This window comes from Lepidochelys olivacea (assembly GCF_965140295.1).
Source record: "Lepidochelys olivacea isolate rLepOli2 genome assembly, chromosome: 1".
NCBI lineage: Eukaryota > Metazoa > Chordata > Testudines > Cheloniidae > Lepidochelys > Lepidochelys olivacea.
This window is the reverse complement of record NC_140411.1, coordinates 307818665-307838969: the sequence shown is the minus strand read 5'-3', so window position 1 is coordinate 307838969 and position 20305 is coordinate 307818665. Positions and strand designations below refer to the sequence as shown.

Genomic DNA, 20305 nt, shown 5'->3' with positions numbered 1-20305 from the left:
CACAAAAATCTGAACAGTTCCTTCCAACATTACACCATGCCTTTAAAAGAGAATGCGGACTGGCCTTCAAAGGTGTTCTTTTTGGCCTTTGGCCTTGCAGAATACAAGTGAAGAGACAGCAGATTCTCCAGAAGAATGCCATGGAACCAATGCTTGGGAGGAAAGCCCCAAGGAAACCCTCCTCTCCCAAAGCCTCCATCCATTTGTGACAGAGACTGCAAAGGTCTCCCCTTGAAGCTGAAGATTGGGAGCAGGATTTCCCATTTCCTGGAGGAATGAGTTGCTTCAACCGCAGACTAGTGGGTCAGGGATACTCGCTTGAGTTACGGGCTCCACCCTGTCCATTTTTCATCCAGTCCCCCATCACCTAGTAGGCTCACCACTAAGAGTGTCAACCTGAGGTCAGACTGTCAGAAAATAGGGCAGACGTCCCAAGTTGGTGGTATATTCTATAATGAGATTTTACCAAGCCAGTAACAAATGTGCACTCCTGGATTACTATATTAGTCTTACAGTGGAGCCATAGACAGTCCCGTTATGCTTGCTCAGGCCCCTCTTTGCCTCCCAGACAAACTAGACTTTGTGTTGAAAGGTTATTAAAACCAAAAAATCACCTCACATTAGGTTACTCCCAACCCCAAGGGGTCGGTCACTTACTCCAAGTTAATGCATACTCTGAATTACACACCAAAAACAATGCTGAGAAGCAAATTTCTCTAGTAAACTAACTAAAGGTTTATTAGCTAAGAAAAATAAATGAGTTATTAAGAGGTTAAAGCAGGTAAAGTACATTAACAGATGAGTCCAAATTTGTAAATCCAAACTGATAGCAAAGATGTAGCAATCTGCTAGTTTCCCATAAGTCTCTCAGGGTTGCCCAAAATGACTTTGTGGATTTCTGTCTTTGTATCTAGAATGCTCTCTGTACGTGTCCATGGCAGCTCAGAAATACAGGATCGATCCCTGGATTCATTAGTGTAGCATCGTCCATGGAAGGCAATTAGGCCAGTGTTTTCATTCACAGTGGGGCTCTTCCTTTATTGACTAAATGCAAACTGAGCTTGTGAGCTTTCAGTGTCGAACATAATAATCCATGCTTTAAAGTTAGCAATCTTTTACATTTTCCAGGCCCCAATCTCATGTAATGGGTAAATGTAATGTAAATACAATGTGATAGTCAGAAACAATCCTTCATTAGTTTTCATGAAGTTTTACACATTAATAAATTTTCCTCCTAATACTAATACACGTTTGATGTAGGATTATCTAATTGAAGGGCATAGATAATGTAATTACATGTAATGTGATAGCAGAAAACAGAATACAGATAGGTGAAAACAGTACAATCGACATCTTTTGATCTATTCTCACAAGTGAATTGGCTTGAACACACTAAGACCTTTTAGCATTTCTTTGATATTCACACACAAGTGAATTGCCCTATTGCTCTAGCCTGAGCTGGGAATGTGTTAGACAGCATCACGCCCCCATCTTGAACAACCCTGTAAAACTCTAATTCAGAATGAGATTTCTCACCTCCTAGATATGGGAGTAATGGGGTATGTCTACACTATGAAATTAGGTCGATTTTATAGAAGTCGATTTTTAGAAATCGATTTTATACAGTCGATTGTGTGTGTCCCCACTAAGCACATTCAGTCAGCAGAGTGTGTCCTCACTACCGTGGCTAGCATCAACTCACAGAGCGGTGCACTGTGGGAAGCTATCCCACAGTTCCCGCAGTCTCTACTGCCCACTGGAATTGTGCGTTAAGCTCCCAATGCCTGATGGGGCAAAAACATTGTCGTGGGTGGTTTTGGGTACATGTTGTCAATCTCCCCTCCCTTCCTCCCTCCGTGAAAGCAGCTCCAGACAATCATTTTGTGCCTTTTTTCCTGGGTTACCCATGCAGATGCCATAGCATGGAGCCCGCTCACCTCACCTCTGCTGTTGCAATCATTGTAAATATCTCGCTCATTATACTGCAGTATGTGCAGAACCTGGCTAAAAGACGGCAGCACGAGGACGATTGTGAGGAGGACATGGACACAGATGTTCCTGAAAGCCTGGGATGTGGCAATTGGGACATCATGGTGGCAATGGGGCTGGTTGATACAGTGGAATGCTGAGTCTGGGCCCGGCAAACAAGGACAGACTGGTGGGACTGCATAGTCTTGCAGGTATGGGATGATTCCGAGTGGCTGCTAAACTTTCGCATGCATAAGGCCACTTCCCTGGAACTCTGTGATTTGCTTTCCCCTGCCCTGAAGCGCAGGAATACCAAGATGAGAGCTTCCCTGACAGTTGAGAAGTGAATGACGATAGCTCTGTGGAAGCTTGCAACGCCTGACTGATACCAGTCAGTTGGGAATCAATTTGGAGTGGGCAAATCTACTGTGGGGACTGCTGTGATTCAAGTAGCCAATGCAATCACGTTCTGCTATCAAGGGTCGTGAGTCTGGGAAATGTGCAGGTCATAGTGGATGGCTTTGCTGCAATGGGTTTCCCTAACTGTGTTGGGCGATAGATGGAACGCATATCCCTATCTTGGGACCGGACCACCTTCCCAACCAGTACATAGACTGCAATGGGTACTTCTCAATGGTGCTGCAAGCAGTGGTGGATTCACAAGGGACGTTTCACCGACATCAACGTGGAATGGCCGGGAAAGGTGCATGATGCTCACATCTTTAGGAAATCCGGGATGTTTGAGCAGCTGCAAGGAAGTACTTACTTCCCAGACCATAAAATTACGGTTGGGGATGTTGAAATGCCAATAGTTATCCTTGGCGACCCAGCCTACCCCTTGCTCCCATGGCTCATGAAGCCATACACAGGCAGCCTGGACAGTAGCAAGGAGCAGTTCAACTATAGGCTGAGCAAGTGCAGAATGGTGGTAGAATGTGCCTTTGGACATTTAAAAGCTTGCTGGCTCTGTTTGCTGACTAGGTTAGACCTCAGCGCAACCAATATTCCCATCGTTATTACTGCTTGCTGTGTGCTCCATTATATCTGTGAGAGTAAGGGGGAGATGTTTATGGTGGGGTGGGAGGTTGAGGCAAATCTCCTGGCTGCCAATTTTGAACAGCCAGACACCAGGGCAATTAGAAGAGCACAGGTAGGCACACTGCGCATCAGAGAGGCTTTGAAAACCAGTTTCATGACCAGGCTACGGTGTGACAGTTGTATGTGTTTCTCCTTGATGCAAACCCGTCCCCTTTGTTGATTTTAATTCCCTGTAAGCCAACCACCCTCCCCCCTTCGATCATAGCTGGCAAAGGAAATAAAGTCACTATTGTTTTGAAACCATGCATTCTTTCTTTATTAGTTAAAAAAAAAAGGGAGATAGCTGATAAGGTAGCTCAGGTGGGGTTGGGGAGGAGGGAAGACAAGGGCACATTGCTTATGTAGCCACACTGCAAATCAAAACTGTTTGAATGACAGCCTTCTGTTGCTTGCCATCCTCTGGAGTGGAGTGGCTGGGTGCCCTGAGGGCCCTCCCCCCACATTCTTGGGCATCTGGGTGAGGAGAGCCGGTGGTTGTACAGTGGATGCAGCAGCGGTCTGTGCTCTTGTTGGCTTTCCTGCAGCTCTACCAGACACCTGAGCATGTCCGTTTGCTCCCCCATTAGCCTCAGCATTGCATCCTGCCTCTTTTCATCGTGCTCACTTAATGCTGTCCCGGACTCTGCCACTGAATGCCCCCATGCATTCAGCTGTGCCTTATCAGTGCGGGAGGACTGCATGAGCTCAGAAAACATGTCATTGCGAGTGCGTTTTTTTGCCTCCTAATCTGCGATAACCTCAGGGACGGAGATGATAGGGGGAGCATAGAAACATTTGCACCTACAGGGAGATAAAAAGGGAGAGAAAAATTTAAGATAATACATTTCTGAGAACAAAAGGGAGACTCTTTCCACAGTGAATCAAGCAATTCATAGCAGACAGCACATGCTTTAGGTACAAGGTTGCATTTTGCCTTTCACATTGAGCGCCTGCCAGTATTGTGACACATCACACATGGCTGGGCAACAGAATTTGGTTTCCCAGCAGCCATGGTAAGCCAAAGGGTACGCAGGTTTGGCTTCTAACACCTTCATAACATGTGGGAATGTTTTCAAACTGCAGCGTCCTCCTTTCCCATAGCAAGCAATGCTGATTGGGTTTGCCATTTAAAAGGAAGGGCTGCAGTTTTCGAGTGGATGTGCAACACACAGCTCCCTGCACCCCTCCACGTGGCTATTTGGGATGACCCCTTCACCCCTCTCCCCACTGCATGGCTATTCTCAGGGATGATCCCTTTTAGCCAAGCACAAACAGCCCAGCATGAATGGGGTCCTTTTACTGTTCCCTTACAAAAATTACCCTACTTCAGCCAGGTGACCATGAATGATATCACTCTCCTGAGGCTAACACAGAAAGATAAAGACCGAATGTTGCTTGAATGCGACCAAAACCCAGGACCAATCACTGCCATGCTTTGTGCTGCAATGATTCCAGACTACGTGCTACTGGCTTGGCATGGTAAAGTGTCCTACCATGGAGGACGAAATAAGGCAGCCCTCCCCAGAAACCTTCTGCAAAGGCTTTCAGAGTACCTCCAGGAGAGCTTCATGGAGATGTCCCTTGAGGATTCCCGCTCCATCCTCAAACACATTAACAGACTTTTCCAGTAGCTGTACTGGCTGCGAATGAATCCCAAGTCTTCAGGGCAAATCAAACATTAAACACTATTGCTTTTAAACTCTGTACTGTAGTTACAAATGTGCACTCACCAAAGGTGCCTTCTCCGCCTTCAGAGTCGGGGATCCCACCTTGCGAGGGTTTTGGTTCCAGGGTGATGAAAAGGTCCTGGCTGCCGGGGAGAACGGATTCACCGCTTGCCTGCTGCACATTCTCCTCCTCTCATCCACAAAATCCTCCTCTGTGTTGCATGAGACTCCCCCCTGGCAGGTGTCCACAGACAGTGATGGGGCAGTAGTAGGGTTCCCCCCCATAGAATGTCATGCAGCTGATCATAGAAGTGGCATGTATGGGGCACTGACTCAGAGCGACCGTTTGCCTCCTTTGTCTTTTGGTAGGCTTGCCTGAGCAACTTGACTTTCACGTGGCACTGCTGTTTGTCCCTGTTGTAGTCTCTGTCCATCATGCCCTGTGCGATTTTGGCATATATATTTGCATTTCTTCTTTTTGATCAGAGTTCTGCCTGCACAGATTCTTCTCCCCATACAGCAATCAGATCCAGTGACTCCCGTTAGCTCCATGCTGGAGCTTGTTTGCGATTCTGGGGGGACTGCATGGTCACCTGCGCTGCTGAGCGCGCCACCCCGACCAAACAGGAAATGAAATTCAAAAGTTCCCCGGGCTTTTCCTGTGTACCTGGCTAGTGCATCAGAGTTGAAAGTTCTGTCCAGGGCGGTCACATTGGAGCACTCTGGGATAGCTCCCGGAGGCCAATAACGTCGATTTGCGTCCTCACTGCCCCAAATTCGACCCAGCAAGGTTGATTTTAGCACTACTCCCCTTGTCGGGGAGGAGTACAGAGGTCACTTTAAGAGCCCTTTAGGTCGACGGAATGGGGTTGCTTGTGTAGACGCATTCATTATAAAATCGCAGCTAAATTCGACCTAACCCTGTAGTTTAGACCAGGGCTATGGTAATAGATATGGGAGTAATAGAGAGCATTCCCTCAGAAGAAAGATTCTCAAGGTGCTACTCCATCTTCTTTATCGTTCAGAAGTGTATGGAAGGAGTCTGAGCCAATCCAGATCTCAAAAGGCTCAACAAGTGGATGAAGGAAACGTAGTTCCAGATAGAGACTCTAACTGCTACAGTGTCATCCCTGTCCCCAGGGGAATCTTCTGACTTCAGTGGATCTGACAGATGCACATATCCACAACCCAATCAGACTGGGCCATTGCAGGTTCCTAAGGTTTGCCAATGGCAGGTAGCAGTCTCCATTCAGGACACTCCTATTCAGCTTGTCATTGGCCCTTCTGGATCTTTACAGAGATGGTGGTGGAAATTGTAGGCAAACTCATGTCACCTTCCCTGACGACATCTTAATCAGAGCTCTGTCCCTAGCAACAGCACACTGAGCTACAATCCTCGACCTTGAATCTCCTGCAGGAGCATGGCTTTATTATCAGCATCAAAAAAGCCTTGAGAAGAACCACATCCTGATTGTCAGACAACATGATCCCAGTCACATATGTGAACAACCAAGGGGGCAGCAAGAAGCCCAGCACTACAAGCTGAAGCAATGAAAATCATGCTGTGAGAGGAGAGTTCTCTCCTCTTCCTCAGGGCAACTCATATAAAGGGAGACCTGAATGAAAAGGCACACTAACTCAGCAGGCACAAGGTGAACAGATGCAAGTGATGCCTGAAGCAGGAGGTTATCTAGTTAATCATCCAATTGTTTGGCCTTTCCTTAACCATTTAAGAACCACATAAATGTGTAGAAATCAAAGTAATTCCCCAGGAAAGTGAACCCCAGATCCATGGACAACTCTCCTTACTCCATCGAGTTGGTGTCAGACACCCTGGACCTTGGCTGAGGTGCGCACCTTGGAGATCTTCAGACCCAGGGTATGTGGTCCCCGGAGTAGATGGCGCTCCATATAAACATCAGAGATCTCGGAGAGGTCTGATTGGCGTGCGGTGTGTTCCTACCTCACCTGTCAGGCCAAGGTGGTGAGAGTCCTGACGGACAACACAGCCTTGATGTTCTGCATCAACAGGCAAGGGGGAGCGCACTCATCGGCTCTCTGCCAGGAGGCACTTTGGCTCTGGAACTTTTGCGTCAACCACGAGATCCACCTGGAGGCTTGTCACCTCCCTGGCATCAAGAACACACTAGTGGATCACCTCAGCAGGGCCTTTTCCTTTCACCATGAGTGGTCGCTCCACTGCGATGTAGCCTACATGGTCTTCCAGAGGTGGGGAACTCCTCAAGTGGACCTATTCACCACCTGGCAAAACAGAAAGTATCATCTGTTTTGTTCTCGGCAAGGACTCCCTCTCCAGTGACTTCCTCCTGTCGTGGGTGGGGGCCTGATGTACATGTTCCCTCCAATCCCACTCATCACCAAGGTCCTGGCAAAGATCAAGAGAGACAGGGCGCGGGTTAGCATGATCACCCTGGCGTGGCCTCACCATCACTGATTTGGCACATTCATGAACCTGTCAGCAGCCCTTCCCTGGCCCCTGCCCAACTAACCGGACCGGCTGTAACAAGACCACGGTCAGCTCTTACATCTGAATTCATCAGTCCTTTGGTTCAGTAAAAACTATGTAACTCATTATTTCTTTCAAAATGTCCCTAACTTGTTCTCTGGACATCAGAAAAACTGACAGTCTGATATGTTGACATTTTTCCACTAGTGCTTCATAATTTCTGTGCACCTTTTTAGGATTCACAGGACTGTTCTGATTTGCCTTTGTGTGGGGGAAGGAGGAGGAAGGTATGCGAGGGAGTAGTATTTTAGTTAAAAGATATTTTTTAAAACTCCAGCGTGTACTGTATGGACAACACTTAAAATAACATTTTCTCTTTTCAAAAGGACATTTTTCCTTCAATCCCTTATTTTCTGTCACATAAAAAATAAATTGCAAGCCTGGAAATGAAGTCATTAGATTAATTTGTACTAGCTACCAATTGATTGATGAATTATTTAATGAAATGTAATATACAAGTGATTATTAGCAGCTTTAAAGAGGAAACAAAATTAAAATAAGTTGGTTCATATCAACCATTATTAGAGAAACCCTATTCCTTACTGAGCAGCAGCTTTGTTTGTATAAAAATATCATTTTTCATTACACAAGTTATTTGGTGTATGAAAACTGATGAGAAAGCAAATCTGGGTAAATTAGCTTTTGGAGGTCATTGTTTTCATAGCTATAGAGCCAGTTTAAACCTAATTAAAACACAAGTAAAAATTTACCTCCAGAGCCCTCTGCTGGTAAATTAGGTAAACAATGTTTGCAGTAGTCGGATAATTACCCAGTAGTTTAACTGTGCTCCCTTGACAGTTAATTAAACATGAGCACTACTTTAATAGCATTTTACAAAGTGAAGGCCCACAAGTAGTTTTGATTTGAAATGGGTTTTAGTTCTCCAGAACATTATACAGTGCATTTGTGAGTTTCAGTTCGAGATAAAGCTGCAGCTTTGTCATTCAGTTAAAAAAAATAAAACATGTTGAAGTAAAATCATCATAGAGAACTGGAAATATTTTTTTTTAAATGTGGGCATTATAATAGTATGGAACAGGGGTCAGCAACCTTCAGCACGCAGCCTATCAGGGTAGTCCACTGGCAGCTCCTGGTGGGCGCGGTTTGCCGTTCCTGGCCAATGGTTATATAAAAGTAGCAAGATGGTTATATAATGGGGAAAAAAAAGTTCTTGTTTTTAAATAAGAGAGACTGATGCATTTAGATAATAGGTAGTAAACCCAAAGCAGCTACCTTTAAATATGAATGGTGGGATAATTGGTTTACATTTCATACTTGTAGAACAGGTATCTCTTTGCCTCTTCAGCATGCTTTTTATAACCCAAGAGGTCAAATTAAATCAGCTTAGTCAAACAGGTCTAATATTATGACACTGGGTTACTACATTGTTAGTGTAAATTATATTTTTGGAGTTTGAAGAGTAGTTTTTGCCTTAACTTAAAATAAATCTGGCAAAAACTTAAATGTTGATGGGTTTTATAGAATAATTTGGGTTTGAGGGGTTGTCTTATGAGTTCTGCCCACTCTGTCATTGAATTTGATTGTTAACTGTAACCCTATTGTCTGGGTTTGTCAGATTCAACCATTGATGGGACAAAAGAATGTTTTTACATAGCTTTATAAATTAAGAACAATCCCATGTCATTTCTATGTAAAAATCGCTCTTTAAAAGCTGTGACACACCAATACTGCACATGTAGAACACTGTATTGTAAGGCATATCAGTTTCATGATTGTGAAGTGGAAAATTCCAGACATACCCAACCCCTTGGTTTTTGGTTGTTTTGTTTTGATTAAAAATATCCAGGTCTATGAATATTCATGTAAAGTTTACTTTGTTTATGTGTAGGTTGAACAATACCATAATGTCATCTTTCATGGTCCAGAAGGAAGTTTGCAAGACTACATAGCACACCAGATAGCGCTCTGTATGAAGGTAGTAAACAAGCATACAAAATAAATAATTCTAGAAAAGAGCATGTAAAGCTTCCCTAAACCTGTGAATTTTCAACACAGAAAAAGCAAGTGGCTGCCGGATTCACCTGTGAAATAGTTAAAGTTGAAGTGGATGCTGATTTCTCCAAGGAGCAGCTTGCAGAATTATTCATCAATAACGGTAAGATTATTTCAGTAGATCTATTTTGATAAGCAGAGGGCTACTTCTAAAGATGCTTTCACAAGAAACAGTAAAGCATGTTGTATAGCTTACAGCATATTTTTAATAGAGATCTGAAAATCTCACAAATTCTGGAGAAGGAAACAAGGGTCTCAAGTGAGCTAGTGCTAAAGATGGCAGTCCAAAAATGAGCTTTGTGTAAACTTTATGCCTTTTACGTTAATGGATTCTTAATATTTTTTCTCCTATTCCCTTTCATGTTTCCTTATGTTAGTGAACATTTCACTTGATTTCCAAGGTTCAGACCTGTTGAACCAGAAATATAAGAACATTGCTACTTTATCATGCCTGCTGGCTGAATACAGCACTTTATTCTCCAGAGCTGTCAGCATCTTTCGCAAGCAATGAAAAATAGTTTTTAAAAATTCTATAAAGAAGTTGAAAAACAGAATTGCAGGTATTATTTTCTGGAAAAAACAAGGAAATTATATATAGAGAGAGAGATCCAATAAACTGGATTAAAGAAAAAACAAATACTGATTATCCTAAATGGAATATTAGCTAGAGTTATTCTACTTATCCAGTTCTTAAGTTTTGAACTTATTTGTACTTTTACTGTCTACTGGAATTTTTCACAACAGCCATAAGAAGAATGCCATTTCTCAACTTCAGTTTATTAAAACAATAGGCTTCAGACTGTGTGAGAGTCCATATTAATGAATGTCTCCAATTCCAGGAGACCTGGATAAATGTAGTGAGCCATTTCTATAGGATCACTTTTAGTCCTTTTAAAATAAGTGGGTTGTTTGTTGTTTGTTCTACATAGCCTTTTTTGAAAACCCAGATTGTTGTGATACTTCATTATTTATTGCTTAAATACTATATTTTTCTGATTGGTAGGTGGTGTGTTAAATATTGAACTAATCGTATTCTCCAGTTTTCCATGGTATTACATTTAACAGCATACAAGCACATCTCTTATTTGGAATACTAGAATAGTGTTATGTTAACACAACGTTATTTCCCCTTAAGAGAGCTTTCACTGCATACATCTTCTTTAATCTGTCCAGTACTTAATAAATACTTCTCTTCACTGTGGCTCAAAGTTTCAACTGTCAGTGAGAGCAATGGGTTTTCAGCACCTCTGAAAATCAGATTTGTTCTTTAGATATTTTAAATGTGGATTTAAGTGCCTAACTGTAGGCATCAATCCATGTGTATTTTGTCTCATTGCGACAGAACAAAGTTAAATTCCTGTTGTTAGTGTAATGTGAACCACTTTTTAAAACAACAGTAAAGTTATACAAGGGTTGAAATATCCCACAAAGATATTTTGAGCAGCATACTAATTCTTGAAATTGTTCTGGTCAGTATGCCCTAACTATAATTTTGGGATGACCAGTAAAGAAGAATAAAAAAGAGAGATGACTAAGTAACGAAAGCTGATAAGGAAGGCAGGATGGACTAACACCAAACTTGGTAAAAAAAAAAAACCGGGAGAAAAACTAAGGAGGGGAGAGCATAGAAGAGGAATTGAATGTGGGAAAGAGAGGGATAGAGCAGACACATAATGGGATTCTGCTCTGCCCTGTAAAGTTTGTTGTTTTGTTTTGTTTTTATTTGTAAAAAAGAGAGAGTCTGAGAAAAAGAAAACGGAATAGACAAAAAAATTGGGGGAGAATCAAGAAATGGTAAAGAAAAGAGAGAATACATTTAGTATTTAGGCTAGTTAAATGTGTTTTATTTTCCCCAGGTCATCGTATTTCTGTGAATAGAATCCTATAGCCTTCCTAGTTTGATGAGAAGGCAGGTGTTGATTAATAACAAGAATTTTTGTTATAAACTGGGGACGCATCACTTGGAAGTAACAGAGGAAGAGAAGGAACTCGAAGTATTGGTTGATCAGAGGATGACTATGAGCTGCCAATGTGATATGACTGTGAAAAAAGCTAATGCGGTCTTGGGATGCATCAGGCAAGGTATTTCCAGTAGAGATAAGGAGGTGTTAGTACCGTTATACAAGGCACTGGTGAGACCTCATCTGGAATACTGTGTGCAGTTCTGGTCTCCCATGTTTAAGAAAAATGAATTCAAATTGGAACAGGTACAGAGAAGGGCTACTAGGATGATCTGAGGAATGGAAAACCTGTCTTATGAAATGAGACTCAAAGAGCTTGGCTTGTTTAGCCTAACCAAAAGAAGGCTGAGAGGAGATATGCTTGCCCTCTATAAATATATCAGAGGGATAAATACCACGGAGGGAGAAGAATTATTTAAGCTCAGTACCAATGTGGACACAAGAACAAATGGATATAAACCGGCCATCAGGAAGTTTAGACTTGAAATTAGATGAAGGTTTGTAACCATCAGAGGAGTGAAGTTCTGGAACAGCCTTCCAAGGGAAGCAGTGGGGGCAAAAGACCTATCTGGCTTCAAGACTAAGCTTGATAAGTTTATGGAAGGGATGATATGACGGGATAGCCTAATTTTGGCAATTAATTGATCTTTAAATATTCATGGTAAATAGGCCTAATGGCCTGTGATGGGATGTTAGATGGAGTGGGATCTGAGTTACTACAGAGAATTCTTTCCTGGGTGTCTGGCTGGTGAGTCTTGCCCACATGCTCAGGGTTTAGCTCAGGGGTTTCAAACACGCAGCCCGCGGGCTGCATGCAACCCGTGGGGCTATTTTCTGCGGACTGCCAACTCCCCGCGGCCCCCCCCCCACCCACCAGCATTTACCTAGAGCGGCTCTGGCCTGGCGCGACCAGGGACAGGGCAGGCTCCCTCCCTGCCCTGCCCCCGTGCCGCTCTGGGAAGCAGCCGGGACCTGGGGGCACAGGGGTCTGTGTGTTGCCCTGGCCGCTCCTCCAGCTACCTTCCCCGAAGCTCTCATTGGCCACGGTTTCCTGTTCCCAATGGAAGCTTTGGGGGAGGTACCTGGAGGAGCGGCCAAGGCAACACACAGACCCCTGTGGCCCCCCGCCCCCACTTCCCTCAGGTCCTGGCTGCTTCCCGGAGCGGTGCGAGGGCAGGGCAAGGCAGGCAGGGAGCCTGTCCTGCCCTCGGTGCGCGCCGGGCCGGACTCGCCCCCAGAACCCCTCCTGCAGCTGAACACCCTGCTGCACCCTGCACCTCTCCTGCACCCCGCACCCCTGCCCTGAGTCCCCTGCTGCACCCTGCACCCTTCCTGCACCCCCTGGGGGCAGGGAGGGGGTAGAGTTGGGGTGGGGATTTCAGGGAAGGGGTTGGAATGGGGGCAGGGAAGGGCTGGCATGGGGGCGGGGCAGCAGAGTGGGGATCAGTGATGCGGCCCTCAGGCCAATGTACTAGTCCTCTTGTGGCCCTTGTGGTCATTTGAGTTTGAGACCCCTGGTTTAGCTGATCGCCATATATGGGGTCGGGAAGGAATTTTCCTCCAGGGCAGATTGGCAGAGCCCCTGGGATTTTTTTGCCTTTCTCTGCAGCATGGAGCATGGGTCACTTGCTGGAGGATTATCTGCACGTTGAAGTCTTTAATCCATGATTTGAGGACTTCAGTAGCTCAGACATAAGTTAGAGGTTCGTAACAGGAGAGGGTGGGTGAGATTCTGTGGCCTGCGTTGTGCAGGAGGTCAGACTAGATGGTCATAATGGTCCCTTCTGACCATAAAGTCTATGATTCTATATTATTGATGAGACTGGGGCAAACTGCTGGTTGCTACTGTCACTGACAAAATTTAACAAGATAGCGTTCTAAAATAAATAAAATTGACATGAAACAGGTAACTTTTTTTTTCTGATTTAAGTGCTAGCATAATAATGCATTTTAATGGGCTTTTTTATATTTATATTGACAGAGCTGTGATGATTTACCCAAGCTGGGAATCTGGCCCATTATCACTTTAAAAAAATAAAACAAGTAATAGCTGAGGATGGGTTCTTGAGTTTCTTATTGGGATGAGAAATTTTGAGAACTCATACAGACAAGCATACGCAGAATTCTTAAGCAGGGCCTTTGTTTTAAAATACACTGGTTTTTTTGTGATTTTTCATTTGTGCTTCATTCTCTGGTAGTCAAAAAAGCGAACAGAATATTGGGAATCATTAAGAAAGGAATAGATAGTAAGACAGAAAATATATTGCCTCTATATAAATCCATGGTACACCCACATCTTGAATACTGCATGCAGATGTGGTCGCCCTATCTCAAAAAAGGTATATTGGAATTGGAAAAGGTTCAGAAAAGGGCAACAAAAATGATTTAGGGTATGGAACAGCTGCCATATGAGCAGAGATGTGTAAGACTGGGACTTTTCAGCTTGGAAAAGGGACGACTAAGGGGGGATATGATAGAGGTCTATAAAATCATGACTGGTGTGGAGAAAGTAAATAAGGAAGTGTTATTTACTCCTCCTCATAACACAAGAGCTAGCAGTCACCAAATGAAATTAATAGGCAGCAGGTTTAAAACAAACAAACGGAAGTATTTTTTCACACAACAGGCAGTCAGCCTGTGGAACTCCTTGCCAGAGGATGCTGTAAGGCCAAGACTATAACAGGGTTCAAAAAAGAGCTAGATAAATTTATGAAGGATAGGTCCATCAATGGCTATTAGCCAGGATGGGCAGGGATGGTGTCCCTAGCCTCTGTTTGCCAGAAGCTGGGAATGGGTGATAGGGGGTGGATCACATGATGATTATCTGTTCTGTTCATTCCTTCTGGGGCACCTGGCATTGGCCACTGTTGGAAGACAGGATACTGGGCTAGATGGACCTCTGGTCTGAACCAATATGGTCGTTCTTATGTTCTGTGTTCTTATGCTCATACCTAATTGAGATTTTGTCATGAATGCAGTTCTTCACTTTTTGTACAGAATTTGAGTATGGGATCATGCTCTTATGTATGAAGTTATTCCCAATAACTCATGTGAATAATGATACATAAAGGTAAGAACCAGTGCCTTAATTGCCATGGCCACAGTGTCAGATAATTTCTGAGCAGCATCATAGCTCTTATCAAAACTGGTAAAATATAGATGTGAGAAAGGTAAATTTAATAAATTGATAGAATTTGTAAATTTTGTCCTCATAGAAAATACATTTTTATCGTTGTACAGCGGGATAGTTGGTTTCACATTAAGCAGTAAAATACATAGGATATTTTTATATAATGTCTTTCATATAAATAATCAGTTGCGGTGGAACACCGTTATAAGTGGGGTGCTGAAAGCCAGCCCCCTTATACCTGTCTATGCCCCACCCCGAGCTGGGGCCAGGAACAGCGCTGTGTCTCCAGGAGGGGGGGACCTAGACAGAGGTAAGGGGGCCGATGCTGGGGCCACAGCTGGGGGCGGGCACAGGTCCAGGAGCAGAGCCCCAGGGTGCAGGGCTTGCAGCCAGGATCCCGGGAGCAGAGCCCCCAGAGCAGGGCCGGCAGCCAGGACCCTGAGTGGGGGGGAGGAGGGAAGAAGCAGAGTCCCACATAAAACCTGGGGGTGCTGCAGCACTCCCTGCACCCTTAGTTCCCACACCTATGTAAATAGTATTCAAAAGCATTTTACAAAGTCACTACAAATAATACAGTAGAGTTTAACACACAAAGAGACGTGATGCTGAGTTGGAGATACAGAAATGCTATCTCACAGTGCAGCAACTTCAAAGAAAGATGAGACTTGTGCCAACCATGACCAGGTTGCATGGAGAGGCAGAGGAGGCTGGAGTAAGTGGTTTGGGGATTAGAGAGAGACTTGACCTGTGCTGTTGGGTGGAGTGAGTTTATGGAGTTTTAAAGGGGACAATTTTGAACTGAAGCTTGATGTTATTGGGGAGCCAGTGGAATTGTTTGAGGTTGGGGATGATGTGGTTATGGATAGAAACCTTCCAGACTTGCCTCACCCTGGAGAGCTAGGATTCAGAAAAGCTATAAAGAAAGCAGTTGTAGTGAGAAGTGATTGAGCCATGCAGATTTGAACAGAGGTGAAATCAGTGCAATATCTTAAGTGGATAATGTTGTGAACGTGATAAACAAGTACATTTGAAAACATGGAATATATCAGAGAAGAAAAATTTCAAGTTATGATTGATGTTAAGGTTAAGTCACATACACTGTCCTCATGCTCAGTGTTCACTCTAATTTTTCCCACCCATGTGCAGAATGTATTTTGTTAGGTGCATCAGTATGGAGGTGATGTGTGACACGTGTGATGTGTGACCTCCATATTGGTGCACATAACAAAATTCATGTGGCGGGGTGGGGCCGAGGTGTTCAGAGTGTGGAAGGGGACTCAGGGTTGGGTAGAGGGTTGGGATTTGGGCTCTGAGGTGGGGCTAGGGATGAAGGGCTCAGGCAGAGGGTTGGTGGGTGTGGGGGGCAGTGAGGGCTCTGGCTGGGGATGCAGACTTTGGGGTGAGGCTGGAGATGTGGGGTTCAGGGTTGGGGTGCAGGGGTGCAGTGGAGCTCCCTGGGGCTACAGTGGGGAGAGAGGGTTCCCCTCCAGCTCTTTCCCCGCAGCAGCACCTGGGCTGGTGGGGAGAGGCGCATGTCCTCTGGCTGCAGCAGGCTGCGGGGAGGCCACCTGTTGCCGACCGAAGCAGGTTCGGAGCCAGGCTGGGTTGGAGCTGGGGAAGAGGGAGGGGTGCCATGGCAGGTCCAGGGCTTGGGAAGAGGCACCTCTCCCCACCTCAGTCCTGAGCGCCTGCGCAGCACTAAATAGGTAGCTGCATGGCCGCGCAACTTAGAAGAAACTTAGCTCATAGGAGGGATCATCCTAACTTTAGGAAAGGCAGTTTAGGAATGTGGAAGCTAGTTAAAAATGCATAGCCAAAAGACTAGCCATGTGGCACATAATAGGGGCCTGTAAAGAACAGACATGCCTTTAGAGCCTATGATCCCTAGTGTCATGCATTAGCAGATGTTTAAGCAATGAAGTACAAAGTTAAAGGATAAATGGTTAATTTTCGACATGGAAATAGGTTAATAGTAGAAAGTTCCAAGGACCTGTACTAGGACTGATTTGACTTTCATATATTTACTCATGATCTGAAAAGAAAAAGAAAAAAACAGTGAAGTAGCAAAATTGTGCTTGACACAGTTATTTAAAGACTAAAGATTGTGAGAAACCTCAAAAAGGTCTAACAGCGTTGGGTCAGTAGGTAACACAATGGCAGCTGAAATTCAATCTTAGACAATTTGTTGTTTTATTGTTTTATATTTATATTGCAGTGGCACACAGATGCCTTAGTCAGAGTATGGTACCATTCTGGTAGGTACCATGCATATATATATATATAGAGAGAGAGAGAGACACATCTCTGCCCTGAAGAGTTTATGGTCTAAGAAAACAAATGGCAAACCAAGATTAGGCAAGATGGAGGGTGGAATATAATCACATGTATACAATTTTTATATACATTTTGCAATTTTTTTGATGTTATAGATAAAGAGGCAACTATCCCCAACTATGCCTCAACCTAGCTATCATTAATTGGCTGGTTTCCTATAGGCATCACATAAGAGGTGGGTCTTGAGGAGGAATTAGAATGCAGAGCGGGTAGTGTCCCCATGAGTCAGTTCAGGGAAGGCAAACTAACACAGTGTGGGAAATAAGAGTGTCTTATGAATCTGGAATGACCATTACATCACTGCCTTGTGTACTGGTGTAGGCTTTACGGTGTGCCAGAACGAGTAGGAACAAGCACATTCCCAGAGATCTTCTTGGCTCACCATCTTTTCTTGTCCACCTCTGAAGCAGGGATCATTGTATTAGGATACTGAAGTTAGTAGTAAATGTGAAGATGAAATGGTATTCAGTTTAGGATTCTTTCTTTATATAATAACTTCAAAAAACATTCTTTTCTTACTATATAGTATAATTTTTTTCCCCTGCTGTTTGGTATTTCCATTTCGTTTTTGAACACTAAATGTTGCATAATCCATTCAATCTGTACTATTTTCCCCATAATTTTAAAAGGCAAAAATAAAAAAAAGTTTCTCAAGCAGCATGCTAATGCTAAATGTAATATTTGTAAATAAAAAGTAATTTGCACAAGTAGATATTAATGGGTTCTTTTTGTTACAGCTTGTTTGGTCCCAGTGAAACAGCTTTCTGTGAGCAAGAAAACCATTGTGATTTTAGAGAATCTGGAAAAAGCTTCATTATTTGATTTACTGGGAGACTTTCTGGCACCTCTTGAGAATCGTGGTTCTGAAAATCCTTGCACTTTTCAAAAAGGTATTAAAAACAAAGTTGAGTAGAGAAATATTTTTTATAATAATACAGGTTTAATATAATAATGTGTGGAGAGTTTATTTTGAGGATTAAGATTCTATAGTTTTGCTGGTTTTATATATAATTTCAAACTATCTGTTCTCAACTGTATGTGAGAAATGTTAGTTATTTTTTATTTGTAATTTAATTGCATTTATTAGAAACATATATAATGCTGCTTGCTTTTAATAATCATTTACGTAGATTGTAGGAAAGCTTTTGATTATTGCAGTAAAATGTCTTTTGGTTCATTTTTAGCAAATGGTGTGCCTGATGCATATTACTTTCATGAGAACTGCTTTCTAATGGGGACAATTGCAAAGTCTCGTCTCCAAGGCTCTGACTTGTTGGTTCAGCAACATTTCCGCTGGGTTCAACTAAGGTGGGATGGGGAACCAATCCATGGCTTGCTTCAAAGGTTTTTAAGAAGGAAAGTTATAAATAAGGTAAGAAACACTGAAATTGGCTACAGTATTTTGTTCAGAAGAAAGTATGCAGTGCTATTGCCGAAAGAATAGCCAGCCACATAGTGAATTGTTCAGAAAAAGTGACCCTTTTATTTAAAAAACTTGTGAGCATACAATATCATAACTATTCCACACCAAAAACTACACTAAAATAACAATGTTACAGAACATTAAAAACAAACAAAAGTCAGTTAGAAGGATAAATGTACCATGTCTATAAATATAGTTATTAGTTAATTAGCATGACCTCACTTGATTGGCATAAAGACACAGGGCTGCCACAGACAGTAGTAAAGGTAGTTACCTTTTGTTTGCAAATATCTACATGAAAAAGATCTCTTTGAAGGTGTTTATAATCCTGTAACTGTACATGGTAATAGAATATGAAGCAAAAATAGAAGTCTTTTCCCAGAGAGTCTACAATCTAAAGATGTAAGTGGATCTGATACAGTTAAGTGTCCTGTGTATCTCTGCTAGGCTTAACAGAACAAAAGGGTTTTCAGAAGCAATTTGGAGAAAAGGAAGGGCTTAGCATACATTGGAAAAAAAAAAGTTAACATCATTCTGGGGTGTATTGGCAGGAGTGTTGTAAGCAAGACACAGAAAAATAATTCTTCCGCTCTACTCCATGCTAATTAGGCCTCAGCTGAAGTATTGTGTCCAGTTCTGGGCACCACATTTCAGGAAAGATGTGGACAAATTTGAGAAAGTCCAGAGAAGAGCAACACAAATTATTAAAGGTTTAGAAATCATGACCTATGAGGGAAGATAGAAAAAAATGGGTTTGTTTAGTCTGGTGAAGAGAAGACTGAGAGAGGACATAACATTTTCAAGTTCATAAAAGGTTGTTACAAGGAGGAGGGAGAATAATTGTTCTCCTTAATCTCTGAGGATAACACAAGAAGCAATAGGCTTAAATTGCAACGAGAGCTGTTTAGATTGGACATTAGGAAAAACTTCCTAACTGTCAGGGTTGTTAAACACTGGAATAAATTGCCTAGGGGGGTTGTGGAATCTGCATCATTGAAGATTTTTAAGAGCAGGTTAGACAAAAACTTGTCAGGGATGGTCTAGATCAGCGTTTCTCAGACTGGGGTCTGCGGACCCATGGGGGTCCCCGAGGATACTCCAGGGGGTCTGCGGGCCCCACTGATCAAGTCCTCCCTCTACTACTCCCCCTCTCTCTATCTCCCGGAGGCTACTGAAGCCAAACAGGGAGATTTTAGGCTCTAAAAGTGCAGCAGGGCTAAGGCAGGGTTCCCTACCTGCCCTGGCTCTGCGCCGCTCCCGGAAACGGCTGGCACATCAGGGCTCAGGGGGTCTCTGCACACTGCCCTCGCCCTGAGCACCGACTCCACAACTCCCGTTGTCTGGGAACTGTGGCCACCTGAGGTAAGCACTTCCCAGATGGAGCCCACACCCCTCACTCCCTCCTGCCCGCCAACCCCGTGCCCCAGCCCTCTCCTGCACCCAGACTCCCTCCCAGAGCCTGCACCTTGCACTTCCTTCTGCACCCCTACCCCAGCCCAGAGCCCCCTCCTGCACCCAAACTCCCTCCCAGAGCCCACACCCGGCATCCCCTCCTGCACCCCAACCCCCTGCCCAGCCTGGTGAAAGTGAGTGAGGGTGGGGGACAGCGAGCGATGGAGGCAGGGGGGATGGTGTGAGTGGGGGGGGGCGGGAAGAGGTTGGGCAGGGGTGGGGCCCTTGGGGGAAGGGTTGGAGTGTGGGCTGAGCGGGGGGGGGCATGGGAGGTCCCCAGAATTTTAAATCAAAATGGGGGTCCTCGAGTTGCTAAAGTTTGAGAATCGCTGGTCTAGATAATACTTAGTCCTGCCATGAGTGCAGGGCACTGGACTCGATGACCTCTTGAGGTCATTTTCCAGTCCTAAGAATCTATGATTCTATAAATTGGAAGTTTGTTCTGAGCTGAAAGGCAGTATGCAGTAAGATATACATGAGTAGGAAAAGGACACAAGAGGAGGAGAAAAAATTGAGTATTAAGAAGCAGCTGGGAATAAGGGCAGAGATAGGCAGGAGCAGAGTTGTGGAATTCTTTGAAAGCTATTTGGTAACAGATAATACTAACAAGATGGCAGCCATTGCAGAGTTGAGAAATATGGGGGTTTGGAATGGGAGCTTGGTCAGAACATCTGCAAAGGAAGATAACCTTGGATAGCCTGAAGAAGAACAGGTTGCTGTCAGAGTAGAAAAGATGATCTGTTGTTCAATTTC

The 20305-nt window shown here is 43.8% G+C and overlaps 1 protein-coding gene across 1 annotated transcript in view; it reads left to right on the top strand.

Annotated features, from left to right (window-relative positions):
- CTTNBP2 (cortactin binding protein 2) overlaps positions 1 to 20305 on the top strand; it is a 187581-nt gene that overhangs the window by 133932 nt on the left and 33344 nt on the right. The window contains 4 exon segments of the mRNA XM_084617298.1: positions 9089 to 9175; positions 9256 to 9355; positions 17415 to 17567; positions 17862 to 18049. Of these exon segments, the coding sequence (XP_084473424.1) occupies positions 9089 to 9175; positions 9256 to 9355; positions 17415 to 17567; positions 17862 to 18049 (528 nt within the window).